Here is a 24,280-nt window from a genome sequence, read left to right on the forward strand (position 1 = left end):
TTTTAAAATTACGTTCCGGCGTTGTGATTGGGCGCGTCGTGGTCACATGGGCGACGTAACCAATCACAAGCCGGGACGTCACGGGAGGCTGGACACGCGCACATTTTAAAATGCGCGCGTGTCCAGCCTCCCGTGATGTCCCGGCTTGTGATTGGTCGCGGCGGCCATGTTGCCGGGACGCGGACCAATCACAACGCCGGAACGTAATTTTAAAATCCTGCAGGACCTGAAATTACGTCACGGCTTGCTGTGATTGGTCCGCGTCCCGGCAACATGGCCGCCGCGACCAATCACAAGCCGTGACGTCACGGGAGGCTGGACACGCGCACATTTTAAAATGCGCGCGTCCAGCCTCCCGGCTTGTGATTGGTTGACCGCGATGCAACCAATCACAAGCCGGGACGTCACGGGAGGCTGGACACGCGCACATTTTAAAATGCGCGCGTCCAGCCTCCCGGCTTGTGATTGGTTGACCGCGATGCAACCAATCACAAGCCGTGACGTCACGGGAGGCTGGACACGCGCACATTTTAAAATGCGCGCGTCCAGCCTCCCGGCTTGTGATTGGTTGACCGCGATGCAACCAATCACAAGCCGGGACGTCACGGGAGGCTGGACAAGCGCGCATTTTAAAATACGCGCGTGTCCAGCCTCCCGTGACGTCACGGCTTGTGATTGGTTGCGTCACCCATGTGACTGCGGCGCAACCAATCACAACGCCGGGACGTAATTTTAAAATCCTGCAGGACCTGAAATTACGTCACGGCTTGCTGTGATTGGTCCGCGTCCCGGCAACATGGCCGCCGCGACCAATCACAAGCCGGGACTTCACGTAACCAAGTAAACGCGCGAATTTTAAACAAAGAACGCTGCCGGTTCCCTCGGTAAGGTGCCGGTTCCCTCGGAGAGGTCCAGGCTGCGTCGGAGAGGTGAGTATAGCAATATTTTTTATTTTAATTCTTTCTTTTACACATTAATATGGTTCCCAGGGCCTGAAGGAGAGTTTCCTCTCCTTCAGACCCTGGGAACCATCAGGGATACCGTCCGATACTTGAGTCCCATTGACTTGTATTGGTATCGGGTATCGGTATCGGATTGGATCCGATACTTTGCCGGTATCGGCCGATACTTTCCGATACCGATACTTTCAAGTATCGGACGGTATCGCTCAACACTAGTCATAGCCTACTTACTGTATTGACACAATTTTGGTGGGCCCAAAAAAACAAGGCCACATTTTGATAAGTCTGTTATCTCCGTCAGACACCCGGTCTATCTGTGGTCTCCAAATACTTGCTTTTCAGACAAACATTCCACTTTTGTGTCTGTCTGTCACCCTTGGTCAATACAATATTTTGTGGCTAAAAAAATGTAAAAAACGCCAGGCCACATATTACAACAGTCTGTTATCTCCGTCCGACGCCTGGTCTAGCTGTGGTCTCCAAATACTTGCTTTTCAGGCATACATTCCACATTTTTGTATGTCTGCTACCCTTGGTCTATACAGTAATTTGTGGATAATTTTTTTTAAATAACTCCAGGCCACATATTGAAACAGTCTGTTATCTCCATCCGACGCCTGATCTATCTGTGGACTCCAAATACTTGCTTTTCAGGCATACATTCCACTTTTTTGTCTGTCTGCTACCCTTGGTCTATACAGTATTTTGTGGATAATTTTTTTAAATAACTCCAGGCCACATATTGAAACAGTCTGTTATGTCAGTCAGACGTCCGGTCTATCTGTGGTCTCCAAATACTTGCTTTTCAGGCATACAAACCACTTTTGTGTCTGTCTGCTACCCTTGGTCTATACAGTATTTTGTGGTTAAAATTTAAAAAAAAACTCCAGACCACATATTGAAACAGCCTGTTATCTCAGTCAGACGCCTGGTCTATCTGTGGTCTCCAAATACTTGCTTTTCAGGCATACATTCCACTTCTTTTTTATCTGTCTGCTACCCTTGGTCTATACAGTATTTTGTGGTTAAAAAAATGTAAAAAAAACTCCAGGCCACATATTGAAATAGTCTGTAATCTCAGTCAGACACCAAGTCTATCTGTGGTCTCCAAATACTTGCTTTTCAGGCATACATTCCACTTTTTTGTCTCTTTGCTACTCTTGGTCTGTACAGTATTTTGTGGTTAATTTTTTTTAAAAACTCCAGGCCACATATTGAAACAGTCTGTTATCTCCATCCGACGCCTGATCTATCTGTGGACTCCAAATACTTGCTTTTCAGGCATACATTCCACTTTTTTGTCTGTCTGCTACCCTTGGTCTATACATTATTTTGTGGTTAAATACCCACTTACGGTTGAATACTGCATGGTACAAGAATCCTAATATACAATAAGTACCAAAAGCATAAGACCATATCTTGACAAAAATTTAAAAAACTCCAGGGCACATATTACAGTCACTCAATTTTTGTGCAAGGGTGTTTTTATGATGCCCATTACTAATTTGAAACCCCAAATTTTTTACTTCCCCAGGGAGAATTGTTTGTCAGCAGAGTTCGCATCTCGGCTTCAGGAAAATGGCCGCCGCGATCTCCATCTGCGCACGCGCGGCATCCCGCGGCCATTTTCCTGAAGCCGCGGCCAGCAGAGCGCCGCTTCTGCGCACGCGCGGCCAAAGGAAGATGGCCGCCCCCACCGATCACCAATGAAATATTGCACATCTCGCTCTTTTAACTCCCCTGTGCAGTGGATTCGGGACCTTGGGCATGCGCAAACCACTACGCCACCAACGGAAAACTAAGCAAGATCTGGGGGAAGACACCACGCCCTTTTGACCAGACCAGCCTGATTGACAGGCGAAAACGGCTACTTTGGTAACGTATTTTGGCAGCGTAGGTGGGGAATCAGGGTCCACAAAATACACTGTTGTAATGCACAGCTTAGGCCCTATTTAACAGTATTTTTATCTCATACTGAAAAAACGGGGTGACAGGTGCCCTTTAATGCCACATGAAGCTCCTCTAAAAATAGGGTTTGTGACTAGTGTTGAGCATTCCGATACCGCAAGTATCGGGTATCGGCCGATACTTGCGGTATCGGAATTCCGATACCGAGTTCCGATACTTTTGTGGTATCGGGAATCGGTATCGGATCCATATTAATGTGTAAAATAAAGAACTAAAATAAAAAATATTGATATACTCACCTCTCCGGAGGCCCCTGCACCTTACCGCTGTTAACCGGCAGCCTTCTTTGCTTAAAATGAGCGCGTTTAGGGCCTTCCATGATGTCACGGCTTCTGATTGGTTGCGTGCCGCTCATGTGACTGCCACGCGACCAATCACAAGCCGCGACGTCATTCTCAGGTCCTAAATTCCCAATTCTAGGAATTTAGGACCTCCTAAATTCCTAATTCTAGGAATTTAGGACCTGAGAATGACGTCGCGGCTTGTGATTGGTCGCGTGGCGGTCACATGAGCGGCACGCGACCAATCAGAAGCCGTGACGTCATGGAAGGCCCTAAACGCGCTCATTTTAAGCAAAGAAGGCTGCCGGTTAACAGCGGTAAGGTGCAGGGGCCTCCGGAGAGGTGAGTATATCAATATTTTTTATTTTAATTCTTTATTTTACACATTAATATGGATCCCAGGGCCTGAAGGAGAGTTTCCTCTCCTTCAGACCCTGGGAACCATCAGGATACCTTCCGATACTTGGTGTCCCATTGACTTGTATTGGTATCGGTTATCGGTATCGGCGATATCCGATACTTTTTGGGTATCGGCCGATACTATCCGATACCGATACTTTCAAGTATTGGACGGTATCGCTCAACACTATTTGTGACTTTAAGAGTCCCTCCTTTATAAATGAAACAAGATGGGTCTGCTTATGTGTCACACACCACATGGCCGACTAGGGTTGTTAAATGTTACAATGACATTTCCCAGTGAACGCATTTGTATTGGTTGAAAGCAATGTTAAAGTTGAAAAACGCATCAAAAACTTCGAAGGAAGTGATTTCCGAAACGCGCGTCGGGTGTGTGTGCGTTTACAGGACAGTGAGGCACCCTAAGGTAATGTTCTATTAGTATGTTCCCCTGGATTTTTCCTGAGTCACTTTTTTAGCACATCGAACTTTGTGATTTTGCAGCATTGCACAGCTATCAGGGGACTTCCCTACGCACATGTGAGGATTCCTCCTTGAATCTATTACCATACTTAAATACTTTATTTTTACTTGTTGCAATTTTGCACAGCTTCTGTGTGACCTTTATTCATTGTTATAGACGTTGTTTAGATATTGCCTTTTTATTCATTTTTTCTTGCACAATGGCATGTATATATATAATTTTAGTATTGGATTATATTGTTTTTCACTTTTTAGAATAGTTTCAGGGAATTGTCCATATTCCTTAAGGGGGATTTATTGCCTTGCACATGCCCATTGGTGGCACCTATATGAATTGTGTTTATGGGTTTACTTTTATTATATATACTGTCCTGACTCGCACAACAGTCTGTTTATTAAATTATTTTTTATATTTTTTCTGTATTGCTACTACTAGTTAATAAAGATATTATTTTGAATTTTATGATCCAGTCTGGTCTCCCTGGTCCATCATTGATCATAGCATGAAAGTAACCATGGTACTCATCTGAATGCCACCCGCCAGCTCCGCCTCCAAAAAAATGACCCCTAGTAACCCCCAATTGGTTGGTTTTATTTTTTCACAGTGTGTTGTTTTTGTGGTGTGAACTACTGGTTGGGGTTGGTGGTGTTACAGCCTCAAGGACGTTGTAATGGTAACGTCAATCAGGGGCGGGCACAATGGTTAAGGATAATAGGGTCATTGGTGCCCTGAAAGTTTACTGGCTCTGCTTGAATGGCAAGCCAGTGTGTGCCGCCCCTTTATGGCTGTCTGTCCTGGTGCTGTATGTCACACAGCTGGGGATATCGCAGTACTTGTGAATCCCAATGTACTAGCACTCCACCTGACTCCTACTGTGGTTGTTGTAATCCTGTGATTTAAATAAAGCTGTTGCCATTTTGACAACAAAAATAGTGTGTTTTGTGTATTTATTCTAGTGCCTACTGTAGTTATGGTTGTGTTAAGATGGAGTGTCTACCATCCCAAACCTTTTGTGCTGCCATCGACCAGTGCAGTAAGGTGTGATATCAGCTCCCCAGTGTCAGGCTGTTAGCCAAAAGCTGATATAACGTGATTATAAATGTAAGATTCTCAAAAATTCTTCTATTTCATAGGCTTCAGGACAATATAGAGGAGACCAGACAGCACACAGAATATTCGTACATTTACATTTCAGAAGTCTAGCTAGACAAATTGATTTCTCAAATGTTTATTCTTCTGTTTCATGTGCACAGGTCTGATATGCCAGAGCAAATATTTTCCATGGCAAGACCGTGATTCATGGGCTTTATATAAGGAAGTTGCCATGTGTAGCACTATTCCTTTCTCGCATACAGCGTCCAGAGGTAACCCAGGCAGACTGAAACATCATGAAGCCACTGATAGTGACCTCGTTACTCCTTTGTTGCTCTGTTGTACGGCCTTTACCGCAGCCTGGTCGTGTCGTAAACTGTGATGATGCCGACGTGCATGAGGCAGCTAACGTAGCCGTTCAGCACATTAATAGCCATCACAACTCTGGATATAAGTTTACCCTCAACCGAGTTGAGAAAGTCTTTCTGCGCCCTTCGGTAAGCAAAAAAATTGAAACTGCTGAGAAATTTCTGTGGCTATTAGATTTCATGTGCTTGTTAAATCATGAACATATCTAATCAAAGACAATTTAAGTATTTTGATTTTTACAATTTAAACAGTCCAGGTAATTTAGTAATAGTAGACATAGTAACATTGGATGGTCACTAGTAGAGAATAGTAACATTGGATGGTCACTAGTAGAGAAGAGTCAGTCGGATGTATGACTCGGTTGAGGATCGCAACGCAATGCTCAGACTAGCCATCAGCTCTCCTGACCTGAGCGTGACAGCTGCATAGAAACACATGCTTTTTCGCTCAGGTCGGGAGAGCCGCGAGCCAGTCTGTACATTGCATTGTGATCCTTGTTTGAGTTACACGACCATCTGACTCTTCCCTTAAACATACAAAACATACAAGGCACAACCATGCACTAGAAAATCAATAGCTAAGTTTTTTTTACTAATATAGTCTTATATGAGTCTTATACACATGTATATTTCTATATCTATGTATATAGTGCCGTTTTATTATGTTTTTGGCTAATTTCTCTTCTGAAGATAAAGAAAAGATTGTTTTTACAGTCTGACAAATCAGTTGGCAGCTAATGCTCAGTCAAGATCCAAATTATTGGACTTTTCTTTGAGAGATTTGGGTGAATCAAATATACAATTATATGACTTATATACAATATATTACATACAATGTAATTGAATTGTGTTTGCTTTTGTTTTTAAGGGATTAGGAGACATTATTTTCCTGGAGTTAGATCTCCTGGAGACAAAGTGTCCATCCAAGAGTCCAATACCTGTATCGGATTGTGAAGTGAGGCCAGTTGCTGAGCAGGTATGTCTGTATAGTTTGTGCTAAGTACATCAATCAGATTAACTACATGTATCTCTGAATACTTTACATATTGCTTTCATGTAATGCATAACACAGAAAAGAAGTAAAGATCATAACTAGTTAAATCATAGTCAGCGATCCTACACTATAGTCCTATATCCAGCACAGCGCCACTTAAAGTCTTCTGATGACCTACAAGGGAGTTTGTATTCTCTCGAATGACTGCAGACAGGCACTATCATACCTTGCTAACGTCACTCTCTGTCTCCGGTGTACTGCTACTGTTACAAGGATCACATGATGTATTTTACTGTCTGTGTCTTTTTATTGGCAGGCAGTGGAAGCCGACTGTAATGTGAAACTTCAGAATCAAAGCGGCACCTTTACAGTCATTAGCACCAGGTGTAAATCTGAACTGGGTAATTTTCTGAATTTAGTTACAATATCTATAGAAAAATTAGAGAAATAATTGTCATTTAATAATATAAATAATTTACCTAATTATTATATAGCAACAAAGGTCCTCATTCATTAAGACCAGTGTTTTGTTTACCACTCTTACCAATATTTATTTTTAGAGTACCATTGATTCCATTGTGCTGTACATGTGATAAGGGGGTTACATACAAAATACAAATCTAAAATTACAGTCAAGAAACTAACATTGACAGATTGGTACAGATGGGGAGAGGGCCTTGCCCTCGCGGACTTACAGTCTACAGGGTGTAGGGGAAGGAGTCAGAAGGTTGGGGGTTACAGCAGCTCCAGTGGTGGTGGTGAGGTAATGGCGGGGCCAGTGAAAGCAGTAAATTTTCTTGAAGAGATGGATTTTCAAATTCTGTCTGAAGGTTCTGAATGTTGGAGACAATCGGACATGCTGGGACCTGGAATTTTTGTTAATGGAGGATGCTTGGGAGAAGTCTTGAAGGCAATTGGGTGAGGAGTGTACAAGGGTGGAGAAGAGATAAAGGTCTTGTGAGGGCTGGAGATTACATCTGGGTAGATATCAGGAGAGTACTTCAAAGACATATGGAGAAGACAGATTACGGACAGCGTTGTAGGTTAATGCTAGTAGTATAAACTGTATCCATTGGAAACTTGGGAGCCAATGAAGAGATTTGCAGAGCAGAGAGGCATACGAGTAGCCAGGGGTTAGATGGATTAATCGGGCAGCAGAGTTAAGGATGTACTGGAGAGTTGCGAGAGTATTAGTTGAGAAGCCACAAAGGAGGATATTGCAGTAATTGAGGCAGGAGATGATGAGGGCATGAACTTACATTTGAGTAGAGTGTGTTGAGGAAGGAATAATTCTGGAACTATTTTTTATTTGGACGCAGCAGTAGGTGGTAAGACCTTGGATGTGTGGTTTGAAGGAAAAGGCAACAGTTACACTGAGGCAGCGAACTTTGGGTACAAGGGAAAGTGTGATGTCATTTATTGTGATAGATTGGGTAGGGGATTTAGGTGAGATGGAGGAAAGGTGATTAGTTGGTTTTGTCCACATTAAGTTTTAGGAAGCAAGAAGAGAAGGAGGATGATATGGATGATAGATACTCTGGATTCTGGACAGCAGAGTGGTGACATCTGTGCCAGAGAGGTAGACCTAAATGTCATCAGTGTATAGATGGTACTGGAAGCCATTTGACATGGAGTTGTCCCAGGCCAAAGTTATAGAAACATTACTAATAGAATAAGATACGCCATTAATGAATTCAGCACATTTCATCCTCCATGCCCCTCATCAGAAATGTTACTCCAGTCAGGAACTGGAGTAACATTTCTGGCATAGGGTATTTTGCCGCTTTCAATTAATTTGATGGCCATGCATAGCCACACCCCATATGCCTGGCTTCTCCAAGCCCCACCCATATCAGCAGCGTTCACTGGTTTGAAAGCACCAAAAGTCACAAACATTTTTGCACACAAAAATAGTGACTTTTCAAATAGTTTTAAGCGCGTTTTCTGGAAAAAACAGTTTTATGAATTACCACCTTTGATTTCTATACTATGACATGGTTACTAAGTTAATCACAGTTCCAGATTCCTGTCGTGCTATGCATTGAACTTTCACAGAATTCATGGGAGGATATGAGTACCGAGCTAGAAGTAGGGGCTGGAGGCAAAGTTACAATTTGGCAAAATTACAAGTATATGTAAATGTAAAATAAATAAAACAGGATTTCATACATTTGTAGGAAGCAGAAATCTAGTTACCACAGTTTTTTTTTTTTTTCATTTTTCAGTACAAACCCAAAGTGTTGCATTTCCAAATGTTATATACAATAATTTTTCTGTCTCCTTTTAGATTCCGCAGAAAATATGAGAATGTATCCTGACCGCCCACTGCTGGCACTTCTTAACGATTCCCAGGTAGTGCATGCAGTTGATGTGTCCCTTCACAAATTTAATGGAGGAAACAACACAGCATTTTACTTACTCCATGAGATTGGCCGGGGAAGCATTCAGGTAAAAATCTAACAATTTGCGATAATTTTGGCGAGTATTGTATGCATATCATATGCAAATCAAAGGATCATACAGGTGTGAGGGGTCGCAGGGCCGTTGTCATGGCTGACATATATTGCTCAATCACGCCCTGGTCTCCGATCACATACAAACAATGTCCTTGTCAATGTACTTGCCTCTCTGCACCTTCAGGGACTCCTCTGAGTCACTTAAGACACCCTCCGTATGTTTGCGCACAAACAGAAACACAGTCCAATTTCAACTGTAAACAAATAACTTTACTTCTTTCCTTTCGCAGCACGTCCATATCAGATACAGCATCAGTGTAGGGTTCCATGAAATTCACAACCTTGTCTTTCCCTGTACTCCTCCCTACGCATTCCAGTGGGTGCCCAGGTCCTACCGTTCCATCCGGCACTGCAAAGTCCTCCCTGTTCAGCCTTACTATGTTCAGGAGTTCCCTCGTCTGCTTCGCACCGGGCAAGAGGGCATCTGCCTATGAAGTAAGCTGCCACATGTTGAGCGGCCTGCATCCCTGCACTGCTGTGGCTTTGGCTACAGCCTCTGTTCCCACTGCTGCTGTCACTGCTGCCCTTCTGGCCCATTGGCCCTGGATGGCTGGGCTTCTTGCTTTGAATGTTGCGGAGGCAACCGCACTATACGGGCTCTAAAGCCCTTCTGCTATAAACAGGAAAAACTTTCTATCTTATCCACGGTTGGCTCCTCCTAATTAACTATATTTACTAATGTACCCCCATCTAGTGTAATAACTGAGGTACTGCACTTTCCCTATTAATAATGTACAAATAACTAAATACAGCAATAAATATACAATAATATATACAAGGCAATATTTGAAGAAAGGGAGTGGAGCATCACACGATCCTGGTACATTCCTTACACATGGGTATATTCACATTGCAAGATTAGAAATTGGAAATCAATAGCATACAGTATAATAATTACACTAGTATGCTATTGATTAATTCACAAAATATATTTATAAGACTTTTTGAATAAATATTAAGAGCAGGCTAAAACTATCTAAATGAGTTATCTATGATATTTTTTAAAGCAGAGGTAGAAAGATTGTGCAAGGGAAAGTAAAATATATAACTGTTGCTGGTAATGGAAATTTGGAACCCTATAAAGCAGCCAGCAGCTCACCATTTCTGGCGCATTGTGAGAGAAATAAGGGAGGTACTCTATGATCAGTTATTGGATAGACAGGTTTAGATTCTATCTACAGATCTGCTGTCTGTGTATGCCCTAGCCATTGGGCAATGTACTGAGTTATCTGCTGGTTGTAATGGATATATAGTCAAATTATATGGCAAGTCAGAGGCACGTTCTTGCTAATGATGTGATCAGTAGAGTTTTATGATTACAGACCCAGAATTGAGGATATATGGTCTATGTAATATTGACTTCGTATTCTGAGGGATATTTTCTGGCACTGTACATCTGTAACATGTTAGCTCCACTTTAACTAAGATAATACATATTTTGAAATGTATCTTCTACTATAGCTGGTTTAGGGGAAATTACATACATTCATTTAGTTATGGTCAAGAAAGCTTGACCATTCATGGCATATCCATGGCAAACATGCTTAGCAATTTCCAGAACTTCTGGAAAGATATTTGGAAAGAGCTGTCAATGGGAGCCATCTCTTCACTAATAGCAGATTGAGAAGGGACCCTGTTCTCCAGATATGTGATGGTCCCTTTATCCCAGCAAACAATGTCATATCCCACTGGTGGATGCAAACAAAAGAAGGCCTCTGTGCAAGAACAGTATATGGGCTATTTGCAGTCCAATAGTTCATCATAATGGACAATTCCACCTGCCTTGGAGCTGGAAGTGGCCCCCTTAAATTGTTTTGCACCTGTGTGGCTGCAAAGGTTGCCCCAATGATATGTCTGCCCCTGCCATACCCAAATGGAAATGCTGTAAATATCAGAGATAGGGAAAACCCTTTAATTGGAGGCTTTCACCCCCAAAAATGTTGACTGAACCAGTTATACAGGTATTTAGGGGGCTACAGGAAAAACCTTTAATTGGAGTCAGTCATGCCAAAAATGTTGGCTGAACCACTTATACAGATATATTGGGGACTTAGCCTCATAAAAAACCATAACGGTAGTGTAGATTTTAGTAATTTAGTTGGCATAAAAACTATTTTCTTGTAATGCAAATGATGGGGCTTTGGTGCACCTTTGGTATGGCCAAGAGCTCACTGCACCGTTACGCCTTGTGAATACACTATGTATACTGAGCACTGCCATAGCTTGATTGAGCGCTGCCTGAACTCTGCAGCCGCACTCATATAATATTATCGCCGGCCCTCAGTCCTGACTCCTGTCTACATTGACTTTCACTGACCAAACCATGCTAGCCTGTAGTATTAGATGCATTGTTGTACTAAACGTTTATTTCCAAAGAATTTCCAATTCAATTTTCACATTTTTTTGTAGTCCGGCATAAGCAATTCGGTACATGTTGAGTTTGTTATTGCAGCAAGTAACTGTACCGTAGATGAAGCCAATTCTGGAACTGCTGCATGTGTGGAGCAAACTGGAGCTGGCGCTGTAAGTATTTATTTCATGACGTAGGATATTGAGCTTTACAAAAGTTTTTATTTTCAGGTCTCCATCTTCTTCTTCATTTTATTATATGGTCAATTTGAAATAGCCATAATAAGTTCATGTTAGGAACGTAGGATCTGTAGTATAAGATTCTTTAGTTGCTGAAATTATATCAAGGCTGGCTGAAGCTGGCATTATTAGGGTATTGTAATGTAAGAATTTTGTAGGATATGCAGTAAACCCTCCAAGTACCCTCAGCTGACTTATCTATTGTAAGTGGCTAATAAATTAACTATCGTATGTATATATATATATATTTATTTAGACAGGTTAGCCATTTTATAGTAAAGCTTCTAATCTAGAGTGTCCTAAAATGTCATGTTTAGCTACACTAAAGAGTTACTGTGCCTATGTTTTACTCCAGCTCTTCACTGGAAGACCCCCTGCTGCCCACCAAGGGGTCATGTGAACACCAGTCTCTGCATCTATTGGATTTAATATAGAATGTAATCTTGAAGAAGTTAATTGATTTACCCACATGACTGCTTCCCAACTTTCCCTTCATGTATCCTCTTCTGGGAAGGTGCTGAAAGTGTCCAGTGCAGATTCTCAGGCTGTCCATTGGCACTTAGCTAGTTTAGCCACTTTTTAGCATCTTTTAGTTTCATTCTATTGGCTGTGACAGTAATCTGTAGCCGTTGGATAGGAGACGGAGCACCACCTCTTTCTTGACTGCGCCCCTAGTGCTTATTTTAATTAGCTGGCTTTGCACAACATCATCATCACAAGAATAATAAAAAAACAGCTGCGGATGTCACCGGGTAAGATGCAGTACTTCCTCTCCCATCCAACGATTGCAAACCACTGTGGTCACTGACGAAATGGGACATGTGAATATATTCTCATCAACTCTAATCAGAATTTATTTTTTATTTATCATTACAGCATTTTGGAGCTTGCTCTGGGTCAGTTGTAAAAAGTCCCGGAGCAGTAGATGAGGAAGTTATAGCTGGATGCACAGTCTATGAACCTCAGGTAATCACATATCTATGTATTTCCTTTTACGGATGCACATATGATAATGTAAATATAATAACATACATAATAGTTTACTTCTAGCCCACGGAAGGAGGTATCAATGCAATTGCCACCACGTTAATTGTGGGTCATGGTCATGATCTCACTTATCCCAATATGTTTTTCGTACATAGAAAAGTACATAGACTAAACAGATTGCCCCAGAATTCAGTACATTGGTGCTAAACATCATATGTCATCTCTTATAGTGTTGTCCAAAACATATTCACTAATCTCCTCTTTTTCCACCTTACATCTGTACTCACAGTGATTATGACCTTTCTATAAGACCAATCTATTTGTGTGATTGCAGTCATGCAAGTTCTGTTATGTTGAATTTCCTATTTTATAACTACAGTACGTTTGATAATAGAATGTATGTATGTAATGTGACATCTTTAATCAGTATTTGTCAGAAAATCAGAATAATGGTATGATCATAAAGAGACCAACAGTTAGCACTTTTCACTGGTCAGATTTTTCACTGATCATTATATATATATTATTATTATTTATTTATATAGCACCATTAATTCCATGGTGTTGTACATGAGAAAATGGGTTACGTACAGGGTTATAGATATAATTTACAGTAAACAAATTTACAATGACAGACTGGAACAGAGGGGAGAGGACCCTGTCCTTGTGGACTTACATTCTACAGGATAATGGGGAAGAGACAAAAGGCGGGGTGCAGCAGCTCTGGTGGTGGTGAGGCGGTAGTTCTGGTGGTGGTGACGTGGCAGCTCGGGTGGTTGGTGACGCGGCAGCTCAGGTGGTTGGTGAGGCGGCAGCTCCGCTGGTTGGTGAGGCGGCAGCTTGGGTGTTTGGTGAGGCGACAGAATGGTTATTGCAGGCTGCAGGCTTTCCTGAAGAGATGGGTTTTCAGGTTCCATCTGAAGGATCCAAGGGTGGTGGATAATTGGACGTGTTGAGGCATGGAATTCCAGAGGATGGGGGATATTCGGGAGAAATCTGGGAGGCGGTTGTGTGAGGAACGAATAAGTGTGGAGGAGAGTAGGAGTTCTTGGGAGGATCAAAGATTACATGAGGGAAGATATTGGGAGATTAATTCAGAGATGTAGGGAGGGGACAGGTTGTGGATGGCTTTGTAGATCAGTGTTAGTAGTTTGAACTGGATTCATTGGGGAATTGGGAGCCAGTGGAGGGATTTCCAGAGGGGAGAAACAGGGGCGTAGCGAGAAGAGAGATGGATTAGTCAGGCAACAGAGTTGAGGACAGACTGGAGTGGAGCAAGAGAGTTAGCTGGGAGGCCATAGAGGAGGGTATTGCAGTAATCGAGGCGGGAGATGATGAGGGCATGCACAAGAGTTTTAGTAGATTGTGGGCTGAGGAAAGGATGGACTCTGGCAATATTTTAGAGTTGGAGGCGACAGGAGGTGGCAAGAGTTTGGACGTGCGGTTTGAAGGACAGGGCAGAGTCGAGAGTTACCCCGAGGCAGCGGATTTCAGGTGCGGGAGAGAGCGTGATGCCGTTTACCATAATAGATAGATCAGGTAGGATGGATACGCGAGATGGGGAAAAGATGATGAGTTCGATTTTGTCTACATTGAGTTTTAGGAAGCGAGAGTTGAAGAAGGAGGATATGGCTGATAGACACTCCAGGATTCTGGACAGCATAGAGGTGACATCTGTCCCAGAGAGGTAGATCTGAGTGTCATCTGCATACAGGTGGTACTGGAAGCCATGGGACTTTATGAGTTGTCCTAGGCCAAGGTTATAGATGGAAAAAAGTAGGGGCCCTAGGACAGAGCCTTGAGGGACTAAGACAGAGAGGGGGCGGGATGAGGAGGTAGTGTGGGAGTGGGAAGTGCTAAATATGTAGTCGGAAAGGTATGAGGCAATCGAGGAAAGGGCAAGGCCTTTGATGCCAAGGGAAGAAAGAATCTGTAGCAGTATGCAGTGATCGACTGTGTCCAAAGCAGAGGACAGGTCGAGAAGGAGGAGGATGGAGAACTGTCTGTTAGCTTTGGCTGTGAGTAAGTCATTAGTAATTTTGGTCAGAGCAGTTTTGGTGGAATGGTGGGGACAGAAGCCAGATTGGAGGTTGTCAAGAAGAGAGTTAGATGAGAGGTGGGAAGAAAGTTGAGCAAGGAGTTTGGAAGCAAACAGGAGCAGTGATATGGGGCAATAGCTGGGCATAGCAGTTGGGTCAAGGTTAGCTTTTTTGAGGATGTTTGTGATGTTGGCATGTTTGAAGGCTGATGGGAAGGTACCAGAAGATAGTGATAGGTTGAAGAGATGGGTTAGGGCTGGAATGAGCATGTTAGTGAGGTTGGGGAGCAGGTGGGAAGGGATGAGTTCAAGTGCACAGGTGGTGAGGTGTGAGTTGGAAAAGAGGTAAGTTCTCCTTCAGTGATGTTGGAGAGGGAGGTTATTAGGGAAGGGCAGAGGTCTGGTATATGGAGTGGTTGGGGTGGTGGAACAGTAAAGGTTTACCTTGTTTGGTCGATCTTGTAGTAGGTGGCAAAGTCCTCAGAAGAGATGAGGGGAGTTGGAGGTGGCAGTGGTGGGCGGACGAGAGAGTTAAATGTGTTGAACAGTTGTTTTGGGTTGTAGGATAATGAAGATACAAGGTTAGTGAAATAGGTCTGTTTAGCAGAAATGAGGGCTAGTTTGAAGGCAAGTGTAGCTTGTTTGAAAGCAGTGAAGTCGTCTGGCAGGCGTGTTTTTTCCAACGCCTCTCAGCGACCCTGGATGCTTGTCAGAGTTTTTGGGTGAGATTGTTATGCGAGGGTTGCCTATTGATTTGTCGCACTTTGCCATGCATGAGAGGGGCGACTGAGTCTATGGCTGATGTGAAGGTGGAGTTATAGAAAGCGGTGGCACTGTCCGTGTCGTGCAGTAAAGATATGGAGGACAGGGGTAGAAGAGAGTCTGATAGTCTGTGAGTATCCAGGTGTGCAAGGTTTCTGCAAGGAAATTTAAATCATAATGACAACCCAAAATATCAAAATGACCCTGATCAAAAGATTACATACCCCATTTCTTCATACGGTGTATTGCCCCCTCTAACATCAATGACAGCTTGACGTATTTTGTGGTAGTTGTGGATGAGGTTCTTTATTTTCTCAGATGGTAAAGCTGTCCACTTTTCTTAGCAAAAAGCCTCCAGTTCCTGTAAATTCCTGGGCTGTCTAGCATGATCTGCGTGCTTGAGCTCTCCCCAGAGTGACTCAGTGATATTGAGGTCAGGGGACTGAGATGGCCACTCCAGAACCTTCACTTTTTTTTGCTGTATGTCAATGACTGGTCGACTTGGTCTTGTGTTTTGGATCGTTGTCATGTTGGAACGTCCAAGTATGTCCCACGCGCAGTTGTGAGTTGTCACTCACAGGATTTTACGGTACATGTCTCCATCCATTCTCCCATTGATGCGGTGAAGTAGTCCTGTGCCCTTAGCAGAGAAACACCTCCAAAATATACTGTTTTCACCTCCATGATTGACAGAGGGGATGGTGTTCTTTGGGTCATAGGCAGCATTTCTCTTTCTCCAAACGCAGGGAGTTAAGTTTATGCCAAAGAGCTCAATTTTTGTATCATCTGACCCCAGCACCTTCGCCCAATCACTCAGAGAATCATCCAGGTATTCATTGGCAAACTTCAGATGGGCCTGCACATGTGCCTTCTTCAGCAGAGGGACCTTGCGGGCACTGCAGGATTTTAAACCTTTACGACGTAATGTGTTACCAATGGTTTTCTTCGTGACTGTGGTCCCATCTGCCTTGAGATCATGAACAAGTTCCCCCCATGTAGTTTTAGGCTGATCACTCACCTTCCTCATGATCAAGGATACCCCAAGAGGTGAGATTTTACATGGTGCCCCAGATCGATGTTGAGTGACAGTCATTTTGTATTTCTTGCATTTTCTTACTACAGTTGTCTCCTTCTCACCGAGCATCTTACTTATGGTTTTGTAGCCCATTTCAGCTTTGTGCAGGTCTATGATCTTGTTCCTGACATCCTTAGAAAGCTCTTTGGTCTTGCCCACATTTTAGAGGTTAGAGTCTGACTGACTAATTGAGTCTGTGGACAGGAATCTTTTATAAAGGTGACTATGTAAGACAGCTGTCTTTCATGTAGGTAACGAGTTGATTAGGAGCGCCTAACTGGTCTGTAGGAGCCAGAACTCTTAATGTTTGGAAGGGGATCAAATATTTATTTCTCACTGCAAAATGCAAATAAATTTATATAATTTTTACAGTATATTTTTCAGGATTTTATTTTTGATAGTCTATCTCTCAATGTTAAAAATCAACCTACTCTGCATATGTCTTCGTCAGTGGACAAACTAACAAAATCAGCAAGGGATCAAATACTTATTTTCACTATATATATTCAGTATATATATATATATATATATATATATATATATATATATTTATATTTATACAGTGTCATGTAGAAGTTTGGGCACTACTAATCAAAATGACTTATTGTGAACAGTTAAGCAGGTTGAAGATTGAACTATGTCTAAAGGGGCTAAAGTTAAAGATCACACATTGCCTTTGTATTTTAAGCTAACATATACAGTATATAAATATATATATATATATAACATTTAAAAATTACTAGAAGGAAAATGGGCACCCTGCATGGTTAGTACCTAATAGCACAACTTTTTGCAAGTATCACAACTTTTAAACTTTTTTTTTCTATCTAGCCAAGAGTCTTTCAATTCTTCTTTGAGTGGTTTTCATCCATTCTTCCTTGGAAAAGTATTCTTGTTCTGTGAGATTCCTGGGTCATTTTGCATGCACTGCTATTTTGAGGTCTGGCCGCAAATTTTCAATGATGTTCAGATCAGGGGTCTGTGAGGTCCACTGTAAAACCATCAGCATGCTCCTTTTACAGTAGTCTATTGTGGATTTTTACGTGTGTTTAGGATCATTATCCATCTGTAAAAGCCATCCTCTTTTCAACTTCAGCTTTTTTACAGATGGTGTTCTCTTTGCATCAAGAATATGTTGAAATTTAATTGAATCCATTCTGCCCTCTACCCATGAAATGTTCGCTGTGCTATTGGCTGTAACACAGCGCCAAAGCATGATTGATCTACTCCCATGCTTAATGGTTGGGGAGATGTTGTTTTCCTGAAATTCTGTGCCCTATTTTTCTCCACACATACCTTTGATCATTGTGGCAAAAGAGTTCTATTTTAACCTAATTGGTCCACAGGACATCTTTCCAAAATGCATCAGACTTGTTTAGATTTTCTTTTGCATACTTATGATGCTGAATTTTATGGTGAGGATGTAGGAGAGGTTTTCTTTTCATGACTCATTTATGAAGACCATATTTGTGCAGGTGTCTCTGAACAGTAGAACAATGTACCACAACTCCAGAGTCTGCTAAATCTTTCTGAAGGTCTTTTGCAGTGAAGCAGAGGTTCTGATTTGCATCTCTAGCAATCCTATCAGCAGCTCTCATTGAAATTGAGCTTGGTCTTCCAGACCTTATATTGATCTCCACTGTTCCTGTTTCTTAATTACATTTCAAATTGAGGAAACGGCAACTTGAAAACGCTTTCCTATCTTCTTATAGCCTTCTCCTTGTTTGTGGGCCTCCACAGTTTTCATTTTCAGAGTGCTAGGCAGTTGACTGGAAGAACTCATGGCTGATGCTTTGTGGCACAAAGTTAGAGGAGGCTGGGTTTATTAAGCTAGTAAAGGTCTGAAACCTTGGTCAAAGTTATCTAAGCACACAAATCTACAAGGATGCCCAAATATTTGCATTGGCCTATTTTCCTTTTTGCAATTTATAAAATGTAAAAGATTTAAAAAAAAAAAATCTTTGCCTAAAATACAAAGGAAATATGTCATCTTCCTTACCTGACCTATCTATCGCAATCAATGACATCATGCTTTCCCCCATACTGGAAGTCCGCTGCCTTGGAGTAACCTTTGACTCTGCCGTGTCCTTTTAAACCGCACATCCAAGCTCAGTCCACCTCCTGTCTCCTCCAGCTCAAAAATATCTCCAGAATCTGTCCTTTCCTCAACCATCAATCTACTAAAATGCTTTTGCATGCCCTCATCATCTCCCGCCTTGACTACTGCAACATCCTTATCTGCGGCCTCCCTGCTAACACCCTTGCACCTCTCCAGTCCATCCTTAACTCTGCTGCCAGACTAATTCATCTCTCTCCTCGCTACTCCTCCGCTTCCCCCCTCTGCAAATCTCTTCACTGGCTCCCATTCCCTCAGCGTATCGAGTTCAAATTACTAATACTGACCTACAAAGCCATCCATAACCTGTCTCCTCCATATATCTCTGAACTAATCTCCCGATATCTTCTCATGTAATCTCTGGTACTCCTAAGACCTCCTTCTCTCCTCCACACTTATTCGCTCCTCATCCAATCGCCTCCAAGACTTCTCCCGAATATCCCCCATCCTCTGGAATTCTCTGCCCCAACACGTCCGACTATCAACCACATTCGGATCCTTCAGACGGAACCTGAAAACCCATCTCTTCAGGTAAGCCTACAGCCTGCACTGACCCCGCTGCCTCCTCATCACTACCGAAGCTACCGCCTCACCAACACCGGAGCTCCTGCAACCCCCAACCTACTGTCTCCTTCCCCACAATCCTGTAGAATGTAAGCCCGCAAGGGCAGGGTCCTCGCCCCTCTGTATCAGTCTGTCATTGTTAGTTTGCTTGCTGTAAGTGATATCTGTAATTTGTAGGTAACCACTTCTCATGTACAGCACCATGGAATCAATGGTGCTATATAAATAAATAAATAATAATAATAATAATCTTTAACTTTAGCCCTTTAGACATAATTTCATCTTCAACTTGCTTAACTGTTCACAGTAACAGTAATTTGGAATAGTGGTGCCAAAACGTTTACATGCCACTTTAATATACTGTAAATGTGATTAGCAACATTGCGAGCTAATAACTTTTTCTTTTTCAGCCTGAAAAAACTGGAGCACCACAGGTCCCCCTAGCACCTCCACAAACCAATGTTGTGTCACGTTTTCACCATAACCTGCATGATCCCAGCATGGGTCCTCATTCTTCTGAATCTAACTCTGCTGAACAACTTCTAGCTTCCACAGCAGGTCATGCCGTTAGGAGGTCGCTCACCGGTAATCCTGTGCCAAGTCTTCCCTTGTGTCCTGGCAGGAAATTACACTTCTAAAATGCAGTTATGAGAGAACATTGTTAATTTGCTTTCCTGTATCACATTATATCAGAATCAGATGAAATCATGACAATTTTTTATTTTTAGGGCAAATAATTGTGCTGTTAACAACAAAAATACTGGCCCACAAATTGGTATTTTGCAAAGTGTAATATGGTTAAAAAAGAAATACATCGCCCAATCATATTGCTTCTCAGAGACATAAGCTGAAACCAAAGGTGTCTGGAAAGGACAGCTTTGTCTGGCAGCGGCTTATGGCACTCTCCTTGATGCCTCCTTCACACGTCTTTGTTTCCAGTACATGTGGTATCCGTATTTGTTCATAGATACCACACATACCCATTATAACCTATGCTGTGGTCCACATGTCCATGTTTTTACACAGACCGTGAGTCCATGTAAAACACATGGAGACATGTCCGTTTTTTTACGGCACCACGGATAACAAGGGCCAATACAAGTTTGTGGATGTGTGAAAAACACGTGCAGCACACGGATCCTTTGCTATCTGTCTGCCATCCGTGTGCTGTCCATGTTTAACTTTGCGAAGTATAGGAGAAGCTGTGTAATTTCTTTTTTTATCTATACCAGAAAAAACACTAATAGCACACTGATTGTAAAAAAGGTCTCATGAATGACGAGTGTCTTTCACGTACGTGTTTTCTACGGACATGTGTAGGAGGCCTAGTGAACACCCTTGCACGCTCAGCCGAGCATGAGTGTGTATGAGGGGTTGGGGATAGATAACTGACTACTATCTAATGGGCACCTTTTACGTCCATAAAACGTAATTACTTTGCTACAGGAGCTCTACAGTTTTCAAGATCATCAGATCGAATAAAAGAGCGCTCGATCATAGTACACACAGGATAATCTTCTCTTTTGCATTGTTGACTGGTATTACCTATAGTAAACTGTCAAAAAGATAAAAACAATCTCCTTAGCATGCAGTATTAATGCAAGGTTCCTCAAAAAAAGATTGCAAAAAAATACATATATTTGATATTACTGTGTTACTAATGCAAGTATTCATGGTTAGCCTCAAAATTGGCATCCACAGTGTCTTTCTACCTTAAGACATAGCACACCTTACTTCTAACAGTTTAGTCCACACTAGCTCACTGTACGTACAACATATACAGAAGAATGGTTTATTACATTCCTTAAATCTGAGCATAAGCAGCATACAGGTAGTCTATCACCACCAAAACTGAAATGGTACCTTCGTATAGAGACTTAGCTCCTATAAAAATCATACTTTAGGTTTACATAAAAAATGTTTTATTACATATTCCAATGAGGGGTCCTTCTAGGTAGACCGGGGGACAAACAAAATCACAAATAGGGTATTATCCGGTGATGACACTTGCTCACCTGATGGGGTTGCACATGTAACAATCTGTAGGCAAATAGGGGTCAACGGCCCAGGGGAATTGCTGTACAAAATGAAAGCGTTTTTTTCTGCGCTGATGGTGGGATACCACAAAGGGATTCAGGAGGTCAATGTGTTTTTAATATTTGCATGTTTCGAAGTTATCCAACTTCTTCTTCTGAGGAAGAGGTTGGACAATTTTGAAACGCGCAGATATTAAAACCAAATGTAATTAATCTTGATCTCCTGAGACCCTTCATGGAATCCCTCCAGCAGCGCAGACAAAACTGCTTTTATTTTGTACAGCAGTGAGGGGTCCATGGTGCACCCTTAATTAGCAGCCTTTTAATTTCCCCTTAGCTTCCCCTCAGTGTCAGTGGCGGTGCGTTCTCATTCTTCTCCTGTCTGAATTTGCCACTTGCGGCTGTGTGATCATGTGTGCCGTGAGCCCTTATTTTAGAAAGAAAACATTTAATTCATGCCTGTTCCATGTTTTCATTAAGTATATTATGTATCATTTCTATAATTTATTCTCTCGTTCATTGATGGGAATCTGTCAGCAGATTTGTGCTATGCAATCTGATTCCAGTGATCTGCCACTTAATGGGCTGCGTGTTGCTCTTTTAAGAAAATCAGTGTATTATCAGCAGGAGATTATCACTACAGGACTAGGTGTCTTGTGCCTTCTAGTCAACTGCTCTGTGTAACCACACCCCACCACTGATCAGCAGCTTTCTCTCAATGTACAGTAAACAAAGAAAGCTGCCAATCAGAGATGTGGGCGGGGTTTTACGGAGCTTAGAATTTTGAGCTCTGCTGGAGCTGGAGCAGAGAAAACTGTGATTGTATCAAAATGATGGCAAGCAGACCAGCAAGTGACACAACACTGGAATTGGGGTCTCAGCCCATATATTATGGTGCTATCAGAATGCATAGCAAAAACCTGGTGAAACATAGCTAGTGGATGTAAAGTTTGTATTTTGTCAAGGTCCTACATGGTGAAAGCATTGATCCTTAGATTAAGCTTTCTTTCTTCCTTTGTGCTATAGCGTTAGACATTTACCTAATCATTGAGTCTTTTGTTTGCTGTCAGTTAGAAAGGGCTAAAGGTGATATGTGATTTCATACACTCACCATTTATATAAGTGAGCTGGAAATGTGACTTATTTACTGGGTACAATGACCATTTTGAAACGTGAATTGATTAAGTCTTGTTCCTTCTTCGATGAAGGTCACTACTACATTACTACTGATTCCTGCCCAGATATTCCTAGTTATTGCTGGATAATCTTAGGGTGGGATAGAACCGGAGCTAACTTGCATTGCTTGCAATAACTCTGCTGCGGAATATGAATCTTTAAGTGGTTTAATTTAAGTTTTGGATAGTAAATTCCCTCTAATATCTTTTGGTAAATAATATGCCAACATAATAACGCTTAGACGGTCATGGCAAAACGGCACAGTCACATCCACTCAGTGCGCAGCGTCGCGTGTCGCGTACCTCAGTCACGAGGAGTTGGGACCATTAGTATGTGTCTCCATCCATAAATACAATTTCTCTACTGAGATCTAGCCCTGGTTTTGGTTTAACAAAAAAAAAAACATAGAAAACCGCATTTCATGAACAAGAGTTAAAATCTTTGACTTTCCATTAATCCATCAATTTAATTCTGAAGAAAAAGAGATTTTTCCCCTCATGTGCACATATAAAAATATTGATCTGCTATTTGGCAAATCTTGTGGTTTATTACTTGATTAATTCTAGCAACCACAGCTAGAGTAAAGGTGCTGATATTCATTTACTACTGGCATTAATCTTGTTTTAAAGGATGGCAAAAGAAAGTAAAGTTAAAAAGGTAATTTGCTTTCAAACTTTAATAACCCAACTACTTGATCTCCTAAAAATTAATAAAATCATAGAATCATAGAATGTTAGAGTTGGAAGGGACCTCCAGGGTCATTGTGTCCAACCCCTACTCAATGCAGGATTCACTAAACCATCTCAGACAGATGTCTGTCCTGCCTCTGTTTGAAGACCTCCATTGAAGGAGAACTCACCACTTCTCATGGCAGCCTGTTCCACTCACTGATTTCCCTCACTGTCAAAAAGGTTTTTATTCAGGGGAGGTGCAGGGAGGTAGCGCTGTAGTGGCAGGGGGGATGGGTAAGTTATATTATTTTTGTGATTTCAACTGGGTTATTTCCATCTGAACCTGATATTAGAATAACACCATCCCAGTCCAACAACTGGAGATGGAGAGATCAAAACTGCCAGGAGCAATTGAGCAGTGCTGTTCCCATAATTCCTAGAGAAATGAAAGGAAATTTTAAACCTATCCTATCACAACTGCGGTCAGCTGTCACTCCACCTTCATTAGTCATAGTCAGAACAGGGTTATTTCTGTCACAGCCACTAAATGGCAAAAACCCCATCAAAGAGATCAAGTTTTTGTGCTATAAAAATGTATTTGTCTTTTACTGTCACCTCGACAAAACTTACTGAGGTTATGAAAGAATGCATTTATGGTACACAATAATAGTGACGACATGTATAAGCTTTACTGCATAAAGTCAATTATAATAATACACAAGTAAAAGGTGCTCTTTTCTTTGCTAATAAAGTTTGTCTAAAAAACATTCTTTTGTTTTTTTCTGCTATGGAATATCCAAACAGCGCTGATTTGTAAAACTTAAATTGTATTTCCCATTTAAGACCAGCAGAATTAATGATAGAATGAAGCAGTGAGGAAATGGGAAAATACAGTACAGGGCACTGCATTACGTATGAATATATAAATATGTATCTGGGAAATGTCTGAATGACAGATTAGCAAGAAAATCATCTGCTGGACTTTAAAGGGAACCTGTCAGCGGGTTTGGCCGATATAAGTTACGGCCACTGCCTTTCAGGGTTTATCTACAGCATTCTATAATACTGTAGATAAGCCCCGATCTGACCTGCACGAGAAGAAAAATAACTTTTATTGTACTCACCTGGGGTCAGTCCGGTCCGATGGGTGTCGCAGTTCCTGGTCCGGCGCCTCCCATCTTCTTGCGATGCCACCCTCCTGC

At 41.9% G+C, this 24,280-nt stretch overlaps 1 protein-coding gene and 1 long non-coding RNA gene across 2 annotated transcripts in view; one reads left to right on the forward strand and one right to left on the reverse strand.

Annotated features, from left to right (window-relative positions):
* Positions 1-24,280, reverse strand: part of LOC143810002 (uncharacterized) — a 243,919-nt gene that overhangs the window by 104,526 nt on the left and 115,113 nt on the right. The gene's annotated exons all lie outside the window — the stretch shown is intronic.
* On the forward strand, positions 5,423-23,845 carry LOC143808108 (alpha-2-HS-glycoprotein-like). Its single transcript, XM_077290411.1, has 7 exons — positions 5,423-5,683; positions 6,423-6,530; positions 6,865-6,949; positions 8,836-8,996; positions 11,474-11,587; positions 12,530-12,619; positions 19,606-23,845. The coding sequence occupies exons 1-7, from the start codon at positions 5,483-5,485 to the stop codon at positions 19,831-19,833; spliced, it is 987 nt and encodes a 328-aa protein (XP_077146526.1). The 5' UTR covers positions 5,423-5,482; the 3' UTR covers positions 19,834-23,845.

This window comes from Ranitomeya variabilis, chromosome 2 (genome assembly GCF_051348905.1).
Source record: "Ranitomeya variabilis isolate aRanVar5 chromosome 2, aRanVar5.hap1, whole genome shotgun sequence".
Lineage (NCBI taxonomy): Eukaryota > Metazoa > Chordata > Amphibia > Anura > Dendrobatidae > Ranitomeya > Ranitomeya variabilis.